This window comes from Geotrypetes seraphini, chromosome 2, assembly GCF_902459505.1.
Source record: "Geotrypetes seraphini chromosome 2, aGeoSer1.1, whole genome shotgun sequence".
Taxonomy (NCBI): Eukaryota; Metazoa; Chordata; class Amphibia; order Gymnophiona; family Dermophiidae; genus Geotrypetes; species Geotrypetes seraphini.
In genome coordinates this window covers 192,112,846-192,129,387 of record NC_047085.1, presented here as the reverse complement: position 1 = coordinate 192,129,387, position 16,542 = coordinate 192,112,846, and the positions used below count along the sequence as shown (strand labels likewise).

Here is a 16,542-nt window from a genome sequence, read left to right as displayed (position 1 = left end):
AAAGAGAGATATGATATAGATATTTAAATATCTATATCATGACATAAATGCACACAAGGCAAGTCAATTGAAAGGATACTCCAGAGTGGAAGGGCATGGGGTGAAGTTAAGAGGCGATAGGTTCAGGAGTAATCTAAGGAAATACAGGTCTCTTTCTATATTTGCAAGTTCAGCATCTGTGACTTTGTTTATTCACGCCATAGTGTGGTATTGTGTGCTCCTCCTCTCTCCCCCCTCCCTTGCGCTGCGGCTACTAGGAGAAGGGTGGTAATGATGGCAGCGCTCTGAGTGTGTAACAATCCTCTGCGCATGTGCACCAACATGGTACTGTCATAAACTGCCTTCCATAGGTTCCATTGCTACCGTCAGTGTTCCGTGGATAGCCTTGAGGAAGCATTTTGTTGGAAGGAGTTTTGGGAGAGAGGCGTAACTGAGTTTGACCTTTGGTGAGAGGGCAGAAAGTGCTCTAAAATTATTCGTGAACTTTTCAGCTTTCATGAGGAGGCTGCGCCCTTAACCCTCGCAAATACAAAGGGATACGTGTAGGTTTTTTTTACAGAAAGGGTGGCAAATGTGTGGAATAGTCTCCCAATAGAGGTGTGAAGACAAAGACTGTCTGAATTCAAGAACGTGTGGGACAGACATGTGGGATCTCTTAGGGAGAGGAGGAGAAAGTGGTTGCTGCAAAAGGGCAGACTGGATGGGCCATTTGGCCTTGTCATTTATCTGCCATCATGTTTCTATGAACTCCAGTGCAAGCCTCAGGGGTCTCCAGTCTCGTAAGATTTCCTTCCTGCACTGCACAGTGTACAACTGCTAAGATCTGAGCTGCACATGCATATGTGATAGCGTGGTGCCTGTGGCAGCTTTTTTAATTATGTATTTATTCAATTTTCCATAAACATCCAAGCATAATAATCTTGTACAGATAGTATGGTTATCCAAATAAAAATTAAGGTATAATTTCTTAAACAAACAGCAAAAGTACCATACTAAAAAATAGTATAGTTACAAATAATCACACTCAAGTCCACTATCAGAGTTAAAGAGTAACAAAATTTCAGGAATACAAATTATAATAAAAAACTTAAATGTCTGCTGCTAAACCAGGAACCCAGAATTTATTCATGAGTGATTGTTGTTATAGTTCCTATAGTTCCTTCCTTTTCTGCTCGTTTTTGAAAAATAAATGATGTCAAATGACTCAGATCAAGGAAAACATATTTGAATATGATTTGAATATTTGGATAGCCGGAAACAGAGGGCTATCCAAAGTCGAAGAAGCGGACGGAGGACGGGATAGACACACCACAGGAGGAAGGTGAACAGAATGAGGCTCGGGGACTGGCAGACCGTGAGGGGATCGACAGGAGCACCAAACCACAAGGAGAACCAAATGAGAAGGTAACCAACTGGGACTTAATTTGCCTATATACAAATGCCAGGAGCCTAAGGACAAAAATGGGAGAGCTAGAAGTTATAGCCAGTAAAGAGGACTTGGACATAATAGGAGTCACAGAGACATGGTGGTCCGAGGACAACAAATGGGATGTGGCCCTGCCAGGGTACAAACTCTATAGGAGGGACAGGACACACAAGAAGGGTGGAGGAGTAGCACTGTATATAAAGGACTCCATTCCTTCAACCAGGATGGAAACGACAGTAATCAATATGGAATCAATATGGGTTAAACTAACAGGAGGAAATGGAGCAGACATCAAATTGGGACTGTACTATCGCCCACCAGGACAGCCAGAAACAAACGACCAGGACCTGGAGGATGAATTGAGGCAGGTATGCAAAATTGGAAGTGTGGTGGTTCTGGGGGATTTCAACTACCCTGGAATAGAGTGGAACACTGGACACTCCAATTGCATGAGAGAAACTAAATTCCTAGAGGCAACGAGGGACTGTTACATGGAACAGCTGGTCACGGAACCAATGCGAGGGGATGCCACTCTGGACCTAATCCTCAATGGGCTAGGGGGACCCGCAAAGGAGGTGGTAGTACTAGCACCATTAGGAAACAGCGATCACAACATGATACAGTACAAACTAAACATAGGAACACAAAAGGTGAAAAGAACCACAACGACAGCACTCAACTACAGAAAAGGAAATTACGAGGCCATGAGGAAAATGGTGGGAAAAAAGCTCAGCAACAGCTCAATGAAGATGGAGACCGTAGAGGAAGCCTGGGCCCTACTCAAGGGCACGGTGCACGAGGCACAAGACCTGTACATCCCAAGATTTAGGAAAGGGTGCAAAAAGAATCGAGGTCAAAACCCGGCGTGGATAAACAATGCAGTAAAAAAGGCGATAAGTGACAAGAAATCATCTATCAGAAAATGGAAAAAGGACCCAACAAGAGACAACCAAAAGGAGCACAAAAGGCACCAGAAAGAATGTCACCGAGAGGTTAGGAAAGCAAAAAGAGAGTATGAGGAAAGACTGGCGGGGGAAGCAAGAAACTTCAAACCTTTCTTCAGGTATGTGAAGGGGAAGCAACCAGCCAGGGAGGAAGTGGGACCATTGGATGACGGAGACAGGAAAGGAGTGGTAACAGAGGAAAAAGAGATAGCTGACAGATTAAACAAGTTCTCGTCAGTCTTCACGAGAGAGGACATATCCAATATCCCAGAACCTGAGGAGATCATAAATGGAGACCACGATGAAAAACTGATCCAATTAGAGGCGAGCCGAGAGGATGTCCTCCGACAGATAGACAGACTGAAGAGCGACAAATCACCGGGCCCGGACGGCATCCACCCAAGGGTAATAAAGGAACTGAGAAACGAAATAGCAGAAACACTTTGCCAAATATGTAATCTATCCTTGAAAACTGGGGAGATCCCAGAGGACTGGAAAATAGCAAATGTCACGCCCATCTTTAAGAAGGGATCAAGAGACGATCCGGGAAACTACAGGCCGGTGAGCTTGACCTTGGTCCCGGGAAAGATGATGGAAGCACTGGTCAAGGACACAATCTGCGAGCACATAGAAAAAAATGGACAACTGAAGGCGAGCCAGCACGGCTTCTGCAAGGGTAGGTCGTGCCTCACGAACTTACTGTACTTCTTTGAGGGAATAAACAGCCAGATGGACAAGGGGGAAGCCATAGACATCATCTACCTCGACTTCCAAAAAGCCTTCGACAAGGTACCTCACGAAAGGCTGCTTAAGAAGCTGTGGAAACACGGGGTGCAAGGGGATGTACACCGATGGATCAGACACTGGCTGGCGGGCAGAAAACAGAGGGTTGGAGTAAAAGGGCGGTTGGAGTAAAAGGGCATTACTCAGACTGGCAATGGGTCACGAGCGGAGTCCCTCAGGGATCGGTGTTGGGACCACTCCTGTTCAATATATTTATCAACGACCTGGAGACGGGGACGAAATGTGAGGTCATTAAATTTGCTGATGACACCAAACTCTGTAGCAGGGTCAAAACCAAGGAGGATTGTGAAGACCTGCAGAGGGACCTGACGAGACTAGAGGAGTGGGCAAAAAAATGGCAAATGAGTTTCAATGTGGACAAATGCAAGGTCATGCATGTAGGGAAAAAGAACCCGATGTTCAGCTATAAAATGGGGGGAATATTGCTAGGGGTGAGCGACCTTGAAAAAGACCTGGGGGTGATGGTGGACGCAACATTGAAGCCATCGGCGCAGTGTGCGACAGCCTCAAAGAAAGCAAACAGAATGCTGGGCATCATCAAAAAGGGTATCACAACCAGGACGAAAGAAGTCATCATGTCACTGTATAATGCAATGGTGCGCCCGCACCTGGAATACTGTGTCCAGTACTGGTCGCCGTACCTCAAGAAAGACATGGCAGTACTCGAGGGAGTCCAGAGAAGAGCGACAAAACTGATAAGAGGTATGGAAAATTTTTCATACGCTGACAGGTTAAAAATGCTGGGGCTGTTCTCCCTGGAGAAGAGGAGACTTAGAGGGGACATGATAGAAACTTTCAAAATCCTGAAGGGCATAGAGAAAGTGGACAAGGACAGATTCTTCAAACTGTGGGGAACCACAAGCACTAGGGGTCACTCGGAGAAATTGAAAGGGGACAGGTTCAGGACAAATGCTAGGAAGTTCTTTTTTACCCAGAGGGTGGTGGACGCATGGAACGCTCTTCCAGAGGTTGTGATAGGCCAGACCACAGTACAGGGGTTCAAGGAAGGTTTGGATAGGTTCCTAAAGGATAAAGGGATTGAGGGGTACAGATAGAAGCAGAGGTAGGATATAAAAATGGTCAAATCACTTCACAGGTCAAAGGACCTGGTGGGCCGCCGCGGGAGCGGACCGCTGGGCAGGATGGACCTCTGGTCTGACCCAGTGGAGGCAACTTCTTATGTTCTTATGTTCTTATATCTAACCAAGCATTTGCAAGGATAACGGAGGAAAAAAATTCCTCCGATCTGAGACACCCCAGGTTTTAACAAAAGAAACCAACGACGTCTTTTTTGAGTTTCCTTTGAGACATCAGGAAAAACTTGAATATTCAATCCCAGGAATTCTTTCCTCCTATTCCTGAAGAACATATTCAAGAGCCAATTTCTATCCAGAGATAGTGCCATTGTGATTAACAGAGTAACTAACTCTCAATCAGAAGTTTCCAGCAATGTATATATATCTAATGAAGCTTGTCTTTGTACAATTGCTTCTGTCTCTTGATTTTGCTGCAATGTTGGCAAGTAATACGTCGGTGTAAGCGGGGACAAGGATTCCTCAGGAATTTGCAGAATCTCAAGAAAATATAGTTTTTATCATTTTTCTGTGCGATATTGAGGAAATTTTAGGAAAGTTTATTAAATGTAGATTATTAGTTCTATTATGATTTTCAAGAGTTTCAAGTTTGCTTCTTAATAAGATATTATCGGGGGCGTGGCTTGGACACGCAACTGAATGGTCGGGTAGTCCATTAGCTCCGTAGTAACAAGCTATTTTTATTAAAAATAAGCTATCAAAAAATTGTAAATTGGCAAGATACAGCATTTATTCACATCGGAAATGGCTTCAGGAAAGCAAAACAAGAACGACATGAATGCTGGAGGATCGGGCATAAGCAGTAACAAGCGATCAAAGCCGGAACCAGCAACTCCTTCTAAAGTGCCGTTGCCGGCAGAAGAAAATCCGGATATTATAACGGAATTACGGCAGATCAAAGAAATTGTTATGGAAATCTCAAAAAAGTTACAAAAAGTAAGTGATGATGTAGAAATCCTCACTAAAAGAGCAGATTTATCTGATAACAAATTAAATCTGTTGGAAGAAAAAACGGAACAAATGCAAACTGAAATGAAACAGAACAAAATGGTATGGAAGGAAATGGAAGTTGTTAAAAAGGATCTTGAGGATTGTTTGAATCGCGAAAGAAGATATAATTTAAGGATCATTGGGATGCCTGAAGGTGTGGAAAAAAATGATCCTATCTCTTTATTGGAAAATTTTCTGCCTAAAGTCTTGCCAATTAAATAAAAAATCCCTCTTGAAATAGAAAGAGCACACAGGATACCGACTCAAAAAGTTTTATCTCAAAAAGGTCCAAGAACTTTAATATTTAAATTGCTACGATACCAACACGTTGTGGAAATTTGTCAACTTGCCAAAGAACCTCAAATGTCAGGATACAAGAATACACATCGTACCTGACTTCGCTAAAGAAACTGCATTTAAAAGGAAACAGTTCTTGGCTTTGCGTCCCAAATTGAGAGCACTGGGGGCAAGATATGGACTGTTATATCCGGCAGTAATGAAGATCACTTTGGCAAATAAAACTCAGAATTTCACTGACTCTTTGAAGCTGCAGGAGTACTTAGAAGATTTAGAACAGCCAATGACTTCCTAAATATTATTTATAATTTACTAGATATATATACCTGTGATATAGAGAATTATATTTATTATTCAAAATCTAATTCAAATTTACTAATTGGAATGTTCACAACAGGATCTATTTGTGTCTTTGGTTTTTGTTTTTTTTTTTATTTAACTGTAACTAACGGTCCATGAATGGCACGAGAACAGAAGCTGATGGAACAAATTATACTACTGTCAGAGATGAAAGACGCGTCATGACAGATTTGTTTACAACTGTCACAATTCTTGAATGGATTTGATACCTTTTGAATGAAAACGTGAGATCTCAATGCTCAACCAATGAAAGCACACCAAGATGGACTTGATTGGCTATCTCTGACGTGCAGTGCGCAGGAAGAGAACAATGAAGAACAGTGACGTGTTTTATAGAACGGAAAGACAGAGGACGATGTACTTCATCGTACGGACTTCGGGACTAAAGTTTTAATAACATTTATTACATAGGAAGAACATAATTTTTATGGATAAGAAGATCTCTGATAATATAATGGCACGGAGCTGCTTTTCAATTGATATCTGCGCGGAGGAGTGGTCTGTATACAGTAAAGCTCACAGTTAGAAGAGCCAATATCACTAAAAGAATTAGGAACAGCTTTGAAATCCCTTAGAGTAGGATCCGCTCCAGGTGGTGATGGATATACAGTAGAATTTTATAAATCTTTTCAAAATACCCTATTACCTTATTTATTAAATTTGTACCAGACTCAACTAACTAAGGGTTGTATTACAGGCACTATGGCAGAATCTTTAACCATAGTTTTGCCCAAGCCAAATAAAGATCCCACTTTGGTTTCAAATTATAGGCCTATTTCCTTAATCAATGTAGATAGTAAACTTTTAACTAAGACATTAGCTTTAAGATTGGCTAAAGCTCTCCTTTTCATTATAGGTATGCATCAAACAGGATTCATTGCTCAAAGACTTTCTTCTCATAATACTAGACTGGCTTTTCATATGTTATATTTGACAAAAGCCATGAAAGATCCGGCTTTTTCTGTTTCTTTGGATGCAGAGAAGGCCTTTGATCGAGTGGAATGGACATTCATGTATCAGGCAATGGACTGGTTTGGTATAGGTTTATACAAATAATTAAAACGTTGTATAGCTCCCCTGCTGCTAGATTATATATCAATAATACATTTTCAGAACGTTTTAATTTATAGAGATGAGTTAGACAAGGTTGTCCATTATCTCCTTTACTTTTTGATATTGTTTTGGAACCCTTGCTGTTAGCTATTCAGCAGGTAAAGGAGATACAAGGTATTCCCCGTTCAGATAGGGAATATAAAATATCAGCATATGCGGACGATATCTTGCTTTATTTGAGAAATCCAGAAAGTACCATTCTATGTTTGCTTGAATTAATTGAAAAATTTGGAAAATTTTCCGGTTACAAGATAAATTGGAATAAATCAGAAGTTCTTCCACTAAATGTACATTGTACAAAAGGTTTATTTGATCCATTTTCTTTCATTTGGAAGGAAGATGGTATTAAATACTTAGGAATTTGGATTGCAAAAACAGTAGATGATACAATGAAAATTAATGAAAAAAATTTATTACAAAAAGTAACAGAAATGTGTGAGCAATGGAATCCTTTACACTTATCTTGGTGGGGGAGAGTACAAATTGTTAAAATGATGATTTTACCTGTAGTTTGTTACCAAATGGGTATGATACCTATTTTTTTTCAGGGATCTTTTTATAAAAAAATAAATAGGATCCTAACCAATTTTATTTGGCTGGGAAAAATTCCTAGAATTGCTTTAGTGTCTTTGCAAAGGCCTATTGTGGAGGGTGGGGTAAATTTTCCAAATTTTTATAGGTACCATCAGGCCTATATTCTGTGACAAGGTATGTATTGGATCCTCCCAGAGCCCATTGACGATATTCCAGATTGGTTCTGATTAGAGTGGAGACTTATGTTTCCACTGCGTCTTGGTCACGTTGTTAATATCAAAATGCCAAGGTTATATAAAGATCATAAAATATTTATGGATACCTGGAAGACTTTAAGGTATATAAGTAGTCTGACTCCTATTCCGATAAATAAATCAACAATTCAAACAATTTGGTTAAACCCCAAGATCAAAATAGGCGGTTTTAAAATCATTTGGAAGCATTGAATGTTGGCAGGGATACGTACTTTAGAAGATGTAATAACTAATGGTAAACTGCTTGACTTTTCACAATTGCAACATAAATTTGGTTTAAATAAATCACAATATTTTAGATGGTTGCAATTGAAGCAGGCCATTCAGGTGGGGTTCCCTGAATGGAAAAATCTTAACAATTATCATAGCCTAGAATTCTTATGCTTTCAGGTGGCTTCTACTGGTCACCAGGCCGCAATGTGGTATAAATTAATATCTGGATTTGTAAATAAAAAACCAAAATATGGTCTTAGAGACATTTGGAGCATTGAGATTAAGCATCAAATTAATGCATCTCAATGGCCACGACTTTGGTCTTGGAGGATAAGATGTACAGTTTCAGCATCTATGAGACAAACATGGTTTTTTCTTTTGCATAGAGCTTTTTGGACCCCTGTTCGTTTACAAAAATTAGATAGCTCTAAGTCTAATAAATGTTGGCACTGTCATCTTGAGGCGGGGACATTAGATCATCTTTTATTCTATTGTCCATATATATTACTATTTTGGAAATCAATTTGGCCTCAAATAAATAGGATGATGGACAATCCAGTAGCCTTGACTTATGATACTATTCTATTTGGTACAACAATGAGAGCAAAAAGTCAAATTTCGTCACATAATAATAAACTTTTATTCATATTAACTGGAGTAGCAATTCAACAAATAACATGTAACTGGAAAAATTATGACAGACTAAGTTATAACTTCTGGTGGAATTCAGTATGCCATATATATAAAATGGAGCGCACAATAGCAACACAGAAAGGATATTTTGGTAAATTTCTGAAGATTTGGAGACCATTAGCAGATTTTTGTAATGATTAATAACATTTTCCCATAATAAGAGATTTGGTAAGTGGGGATATGGGTGGGTACTATTTCATTTATCTTACAATATGTATGAATTAATTAATGTATTTTCAAGTATTATGTTAGAGTTTCTGAAATACGAAGGGAGGGCTTGGGGGGGGTTATTTTATTTATATTTGTCATAAGAACATAAGAAGTTGCCTCCACTGGGTCAGACCGAGATCCATCTCGCCCAGCGGTCCGCTCCCGCGGCGGCCCATCAGGTCTGCACCTGTGAAGTGGTTTCTGACCACTTTTATAACCTACCTCAAGTTCTATCTGTACCCCTCTATCCCTTTATCCTCCAGGAACCTATCCAAACCCTTCTTGAACCCCTGTACAGAGTTCTGGCCTATCACTTCCTCCGGAAGCGCGTTCCATGTGTCCACCACCCTCTGCGTAAAAAAAAATTTTCTAGCATTTGTTCTAAACCTGTCCCCTTTCAATTTCTCATATTAAATGATTTATATATTATCTAAAACATTATAAAAATATGAATATAAATATGATATATTGTACTTAAAGTATTCATGAAAGAAAATCAAGTGTGTGTTTATAAGATTATATGTATTTTTCTGATACACTTGTTGTAATATGAAAAAATGAATAAAGAAATTAAAAAAAAAAAAGATATTATCTTTGATCACTAATTCTTGATTTTTTTTTTTAAATTCTTTATTCTTTTTACATCTTACATCAAGTGCACAAACAATTAAACACATCACTTGACAATCTTTCTAATTTATCTTACAATACATAAAATTACCACCCTCCCCTCCCATCATTCCTCTATTATTTTCCCAATATGAATAATAAAAAATATACCTCCCCCTCCCCCCAAACATTAGATTTTGTTTTAATATTGTAACCTCTTTTTCTATTTTTTGAATGTCCGTTTTATGCACTATAAATTCATTTTTTAAGGTATTAATCTCTTCTTTATGAGTATTAATTTTTTTTTCCAAAGTTCTTATTTGGGGAGTAAAGGATTTCCCTAAGTTCAAAACTAAGTCACAAATAGTTTCAAGTGTTATTTCTTGAGGTTTAATAGGCTCAAAAGAAGAGCTTAGCATAGTTAGTGAAGATATAGCCGGTATTTTTACCTCAGACGCGGCTCTCATCTCCCCTGCTTGTGATGTTCCCACCACAGCTTCATCTCCGGGAGAAAACTCAGACCGGGTGGTCTCCAACGCCACGACAATTCAGCCTCAGGAGTCGAGAGCATTTCCTCTCCGGGCGTGTTCTCTTCTTGCGGTGAGCTGAATCTCTGTGGTGTAGGTTGGTGGGAGGCACTCTTGCGTCGGGGCTGAGAGTGACATCGAGCCCAGGAACCAACATTGCCGCGTTACTCTCCGGCAGCATGTCCAGCGGGCAACTTCCCGACGGTGAGGGTTCCGGCTTTAATCTTCTGAGAAACTCGTCAATCGTCAAAAGAGGAGCTTCTGAGCTTCAGGAGGATCCACCGACGCTTTTGCCCTATCTCTTCGGCATCTGCCTAAGTTTCCAAGTCGATTATTGAGGGAAAGACAGCGAGGTAAACAGGAGCGTTCAGTAGCCGTCAGGCATCAGCAGCCATCTTGGATCTCTACTACTGTTTGTATTTTATGTTACCTGTGGCAGCTTTTAGTGCTACTACCCTCCCTCCATGCTTACCACATTGTGCTGGCCCTGATAGCAGTACCCATAAAACCACTACATGTTGAGTACTTTTGTTGATCTAAATCCCATAACATGACTTGTGCATCTGCACAATATCCTGTAAGCCAACACTCATTGAATAAGTCTTTGGACTCCTTTTACTAAGATGCACTAGTGTTTTTAGCACATGCTACATTGCCGCATGCGCTAACCCTGTGCTACGTGCCAAAAACTACCGTATTTTCACGCAAATAACGCGCACCCGTATAAAACGCGCACACGGGTATAGCGCGCAGAAATCACGATGATATGTACAAAAACTTTGGTATACCGCGCTCACGGGTATACCGCGCATGCTGCCCGACGCTCCTTTCGCCCGCCCTGACTTTCCGTGCGCTGTCCCGACTCTCCGTTCACCCCCCCTGACTTCCGTGCACTGTCCCCCCTTGAAGGTCTGTCCCCATCCTGAAAGCCTGATGCCCCCCCCCCCCCCCGACGTCCGATACATCCCTCCCCCCCGAAGGACCGCCGACTCCCCAACAATATCGGGCCAGGAGGGAGCCCAAATCCTCCTGGCCACGACGACCCCCTAACCCCACCCCGCACTACATTACGGGCAGGAGGGATCCCAGGCCCTCCTGCCCTCGACGCAAACCCCCCTCCCCCCAACCCCCACCCCCCCCTCAAGAACCTCCGACCGCCCCCCCAGCCGACCCGCGACCCCCCTGGCGACCCCCCCCACCCCCCTTCCCCGTACCTTTGGTAGTTGGGCCAGAAGGGAGCCAAACCCTCCTGGCCACGGCGACCCCCTAACCCCACCCCGCACTACATTACGGGCAGGAGGGATCCCAGGCCCTCCTGCCCTCGACGCAAACCCCCCTCCCCCCCAACGACCGCCCCCCCCAAGAACCTCCGACCGCCCCCCCAGCCGACCCGCGACCCCCCTGGCGACCCCCACGACCCCCCCACCCCCCTTCCCCGTACCTTTGGTAGTTGGCCGGACAGACGGGAGCCAAACCCGCCTGTCCGGCAGGCAGCCAACGAAGGAATGAGGCCGGATTGGCCCATCCATCCTAAAGCTCCGCCTACTGGTGGGGCCTAAGGCGCGTGGGCCAATCAGAATAGGCCCTGGAGCCTTAGGTCCCACCTGGGGGCGCGGCCTGAGGCACATGGGCCCAACCCCGACCATGTGCCTCAGGCCGCGCCCCCAGGTGGGACCTAAGGCTCCAGGGCCTATTCTGATTGGCCCACGCGCCTTAGGCCCCACCAGTAGGCGGAGCTTTAGGATGGATGGGCCAATCCGGCCTCATTCCTTCGTTGGCTGCCTGCCGGACAGGCGGGTTTGGCTCCCGTCTGTCCGGCCAACTACCAAAGGTACGGGGAAGGGGGGTGGGGGGGTCGTGGGGGTCGCCAGGGGGATCGCGGGTCGGCTGGGGGGCGGTCGGAGGTTCTTGGGGGGGGGCGGTCGTTGGGGGGGAGGGGGGTTTGCGTCGAGGGCAGGAGGGCCTGGGATCCCTCCTGCCCGTAATGTAGTGCGGGGTGGGGTTAGGGGGTCGCCGTGGCCAGGAGGGTTTGGGCTCCCTTCTGGCCCGATATTGTCGGGAAGTCGGCGGTCCTGCCGGGGGGGGGGGGATGTATCGGACGTCGGGGAGTCGAACGGGCAAGAGGGCTTGGGCTCCCTCTTGCTCCGATCGTGGATGCGGGTGCGGGTGGGATCGCGTGCGAGCGGTCGTTCGGGGTGGGGGTGCGAGCGGTCCTGCTGGGGGGGTGAATCGGGCGTTGGGCGGGGTGGGAACTATGTTTTAAAACTTTTGTATACCGCGCTCACGCATATAACGCGCAAGGGGTATGCGCGGTAGGTAAAAACGCGTATAACGCGCGCGTTATATGCGTGAAAATACGGTAATGCCAGCTCAATACTAGCACAGCTAGTAAAAGAAGTCCTTTATAAAACAAAATAAATTAAAATGAAAAGACAAAAAATAAAGTCAAATCAAAGAAAAGTGAGGCAGCAATGTATGTGCAGATCCCCTTTTGCTTCTGCCGACTGCTTTTGTTGAAATCAGTGCTCACCTTGAACTCTGCAATTTTGTTTTAAAATTGTATAGCACTTTGAGCTGCTATTTTTACAAATAAGATTAGGGAACAAATGATTGAAACAATCTAGCACTGCTTTTCCTTCTCTTCCAGCGGCCTGACCCAGGCACTGGGGCTACCTGGAGCAGGACTAAACAGAATTCTAGCCAGAGTCTCTTGACATTACTTTACCTCCCCCTGCTGGCTGATGATAGGCACTGCATACTGCAGTTTGACATCATAGAAAAGGCACTCCAAGAAGACATTTGCTACACCAATTAGGTTGTGGTTCTCTTGAGCTTCATAGAATGGGTCACCTTTTCGGCCAAAGATTCTTTTGTGCTAGAAAAAAAAGGGAACAAATCAATACTTTTAAGGGAATTAAAATACACCAGAAACAAGCACAAGGTCCTCCACTGTATTTAAGTGTATCAACTTAACTCTACATATTTTTATTCCATGCATTGTTTAGAGACTTCTTTCTGTTTCAATATTCACAATATTAAAATTACAGAATTATAGACAGAAGGTCTGGACAGCCTGAAAAACAGAAAAAAGTACTACCACCTAAATGAGGCTGTATCAGCTCATTTCTAATCCTTCATGGTACATCCCCTCACCAGTGCATAATGAAAGGTCGCAAGTGAGAGCTGAGCTGCCCATTAGAGAATGACACGGTGACAAAATTCATCACCGTTCCCGTCCCCGCGGATAACCGCGGGAAACCATCTTCATGTCATTCTTTAAGGAGAGAGGGAAGAATCAGAGTATAATTGGGCACAACCACTGACCCGCAAGCTTTACTTTGAAGAATGCTGGTGTAAAAGGACCGAGGTTGAAATAGACACTAGCAAATGACATGGGATTATTTCCCGCGGTTATCCGCGGGGACGGGAACGGTGATGAATTTTGTCACCGTGTCATTCTCTACTGCCCATGTCTCACACTATGCAAGAAACAGGAAAAGAATAAACAGAGAAGGAAAACAAAATTATATCAGAAAAATACCACGCTAACTAAAAATTGCTGTGCACACCATTTTGATAGGATTGCATACTTCAAGAAAACTAACAACTTGGTTTCACTAAGGAAAGGGATCAAAACATTCGAGTATCCACACTATTCTTTAAGCATGCTCCCTAATTTTCTTTGTAATAACTACAGGGATATGTTATATTTGATAACAGCTCATTGATGAACCTAAAGTGAAAATGTCACTTTCCAATAAGATCAAGGCCCCTCACAGCAATGTGTATGGCTGATGTAGCAAATAGGTGTATGAGAAGAGATTTTCAGAGCATTTTGCCAAACTTGCAAAGCAGTTGGGAATATAGGAACACAAATGAATATAAATAAGAACATAAGAATTGCCATCCAGGGACAGACTGAAGGTTTATCAAGCCCAGTATCCTGTTTCCAACAGTAGCCAACCCAGGTCACAAACACCTGGCAAGATCCCGAGAAATAAAACAGATTTTATGCTGCTTATCCTAGAAATAAGCAGTGAATTTTCCCAAGTCCATCTTATTCAAGTTTTAAGTTTATTAAAAATTTGATAAAACGCTAATCATAAATTCTAAAGGCCTCATAATCAAAAGAGAAAAACATCCAAAAACCGGCCTAAGTCAGCACTTGGACGAACATTGTCCAAATACGTCCAAGTGCCGATAATAAAAACGGGTTTTGGACGTATTTCTAAACGTCCTAGGCCTTCATAGTGCCGCTGAACAACCAAAGCTAAACGGAGCATTTCAGGAGAAGTGGCGAGGGCATGAGTTGGGCGGGACGTGGGCTGGCTTAGACTTAGTTGTACAGCATGTATAACCGAAAGTTATACAGCCCAGGATCGACCGAACTTGGACGTTGTGACTTGGACCGAACCCACCTAAAGTCACCAGATAAGCACTGCAAACACATAAAACAGACCCCCACACACTACCCCAGTGATCACAGACCCCCCACCCCATAAAAATATTAATCACACCTTTAAAATTCAGCCTCCAGACCATCATCACCTGGCAGACTGGCATAGGAAAGCCTAGTCGTCCAGCACAGAGGTAGCTTAAGCTGTCTTAGGGACTCATGGAGAGGAGGACCCATGCCCATAAGCTCCTGTAATCACTGCATTGATACTTAAACATGTGCACTCCCCTATACACCCAACACCCTTTTTTACTGGCATATAAGTGGCTCCTGCAGCCATAAGAGCTATTAGGGTGGTAGATAAGTGGGTCTAGGGGATTCTAGAGGTGGTTTTGGGGGCTCACCATGACCTATAAGGGAGCTGTAATGAGGAGAAGACATAGCACCCTTTTTAAGTTCACAGCAGTGCCCTGTAAGGTACCCCACTATTTAGGTGCCATGTCTGAGTGTTCAGTCTATCACTTTGCAACGTCCATCACTCTCCCACGTCCAACAGGGCTTGATCTAGGTGTTTTTGACTTGGACGAAAAGTTAGATGAAAATGTGGTATAAAGATGGACGATTTAGCGACTTGGACAATCAGATCGGCAGGACGTATACTTAGACATTTTCGAAACAAAAAAAATTTTGCCCTCTGGTTTTACCATTTTCCTTTCTCTGGAATAGATTTTGTTCTACATTAATGCCTTTCTTTTAAGAAAAGAACACAGGCTTCATTTATTTCATTTCATTAAGAAGAGAAGCAAAGAATACCAAAATATTCAATGTTAAGAAAATGTATTGGAGATCTGAATGTTGCACACTCCTATACATCATCTATCACCTGTGAATAAAAATACTTTTGCATCTTTAATAGATATCTATGTTTAAACTCAGTGTTGTATGTAATTAAACATAGGTTTACACATTTCTTACCCACAGCACAGGTAAAAATTGTTACTTTAACTCAGGATGGGTGGGATCAGGGCATCATAGATTGCATTTTTTACATTTGTGCACATCCTTTTTTTTTTCCTGTGGACTTAACTTCAAATAAAGAAGGTGCAGAATTTTGCATGTACTTTGCACCTGACCATCTTGCAGGTTGAATTTTCAATGGAAACGTGAGTGAGGAAACGGAAACTTGGCCTCTAATGTTCTACCCTCCTCTATCTTCTCCTAAAGTCTATCAAAAGGGTATTAAAATGCAATTCCCAAGGGCTGCAGACTTGTCTGGAATTTCTGGATAATCCTACTGAAAATGAAAGATTCATCTACAAACAAATGATGCAATGTGCATGCAAATTTCTTTCATACAGATTGATTTGTGGCCTTCAGGGATTGCAGATTGATACTCCTGGAGCATAACCTGGTTCAGGTAAAATCCAAGAGTTCAAAAATTGTTTTTATTAGTCTTTCATTAAATGCATTGCTTGAGTATTTTATACAGTAATTGCTCATTTGCATACATCTTGATTCATCTGACATCCTCTCAGTTATAGGCACACAAACACTGGAAATGCCCTTCTGCCATCTGAAACTGGTCTGGGTTCTTACCCGTGTCCAGCTCTCATTTTCCATGTATTCTAAGATAAAAATTTAGTTTTCTTTCGTTATAAGTACCTCTGGTATCTTCTCCTTCCACTCTTGGTAGACATCTCGCATGTCAATCAGTTTGGTCTCCAGCTTGTCAATGGTCCAGATCTGCGTGCCTTTTCCTTTCTTTCTGACCTGAATGGCCGGCTCACTCACTATCACACCCCTCTGAAACAGAACAGTTGTGTGAAGGAGAAGTGCAAAACATAAAGAAAGAATGAAACTGCAAAGTAACATCTACTTCCAACTAACAGGCCCTGCTTTCAAAATGATTTCACTTCACAAATCTGTGGCAAAAAAACAAACAAACCACGATCAGTGTGTCTTAGCTACAAATCATCAAGAACCCTTTTAGCTGAACTCTTGTCACATGCATCATTCTATTTCATAGTCTAATAACAATACTCGCAATGAATCTTTCAGGTTGGCTTTCCAAAGTGGCT

General features: G+C 42.7%; 1 protein-coding gene across 1 annotated transcript in view; it reads right to left on the bottom strand.

The window, feature by feature from the left end:
- The window catches only part of KIF13A (kinesin family member 13A), a 483,305-nt gene that overhangs the window by 166,991 nt on the left and 299,772 nt on the right, over window positions 1-16,542 (bottom strand). The window contains 2 exon segments of the mRNA XM_033934590.1: window positions 12,794-12,943; window positions 16,127-16,267. Coding sequence (XP_033790481.1) covers window positions 12,794-12,943; window positions 16,127-16,267 — 291 coding nt within the window.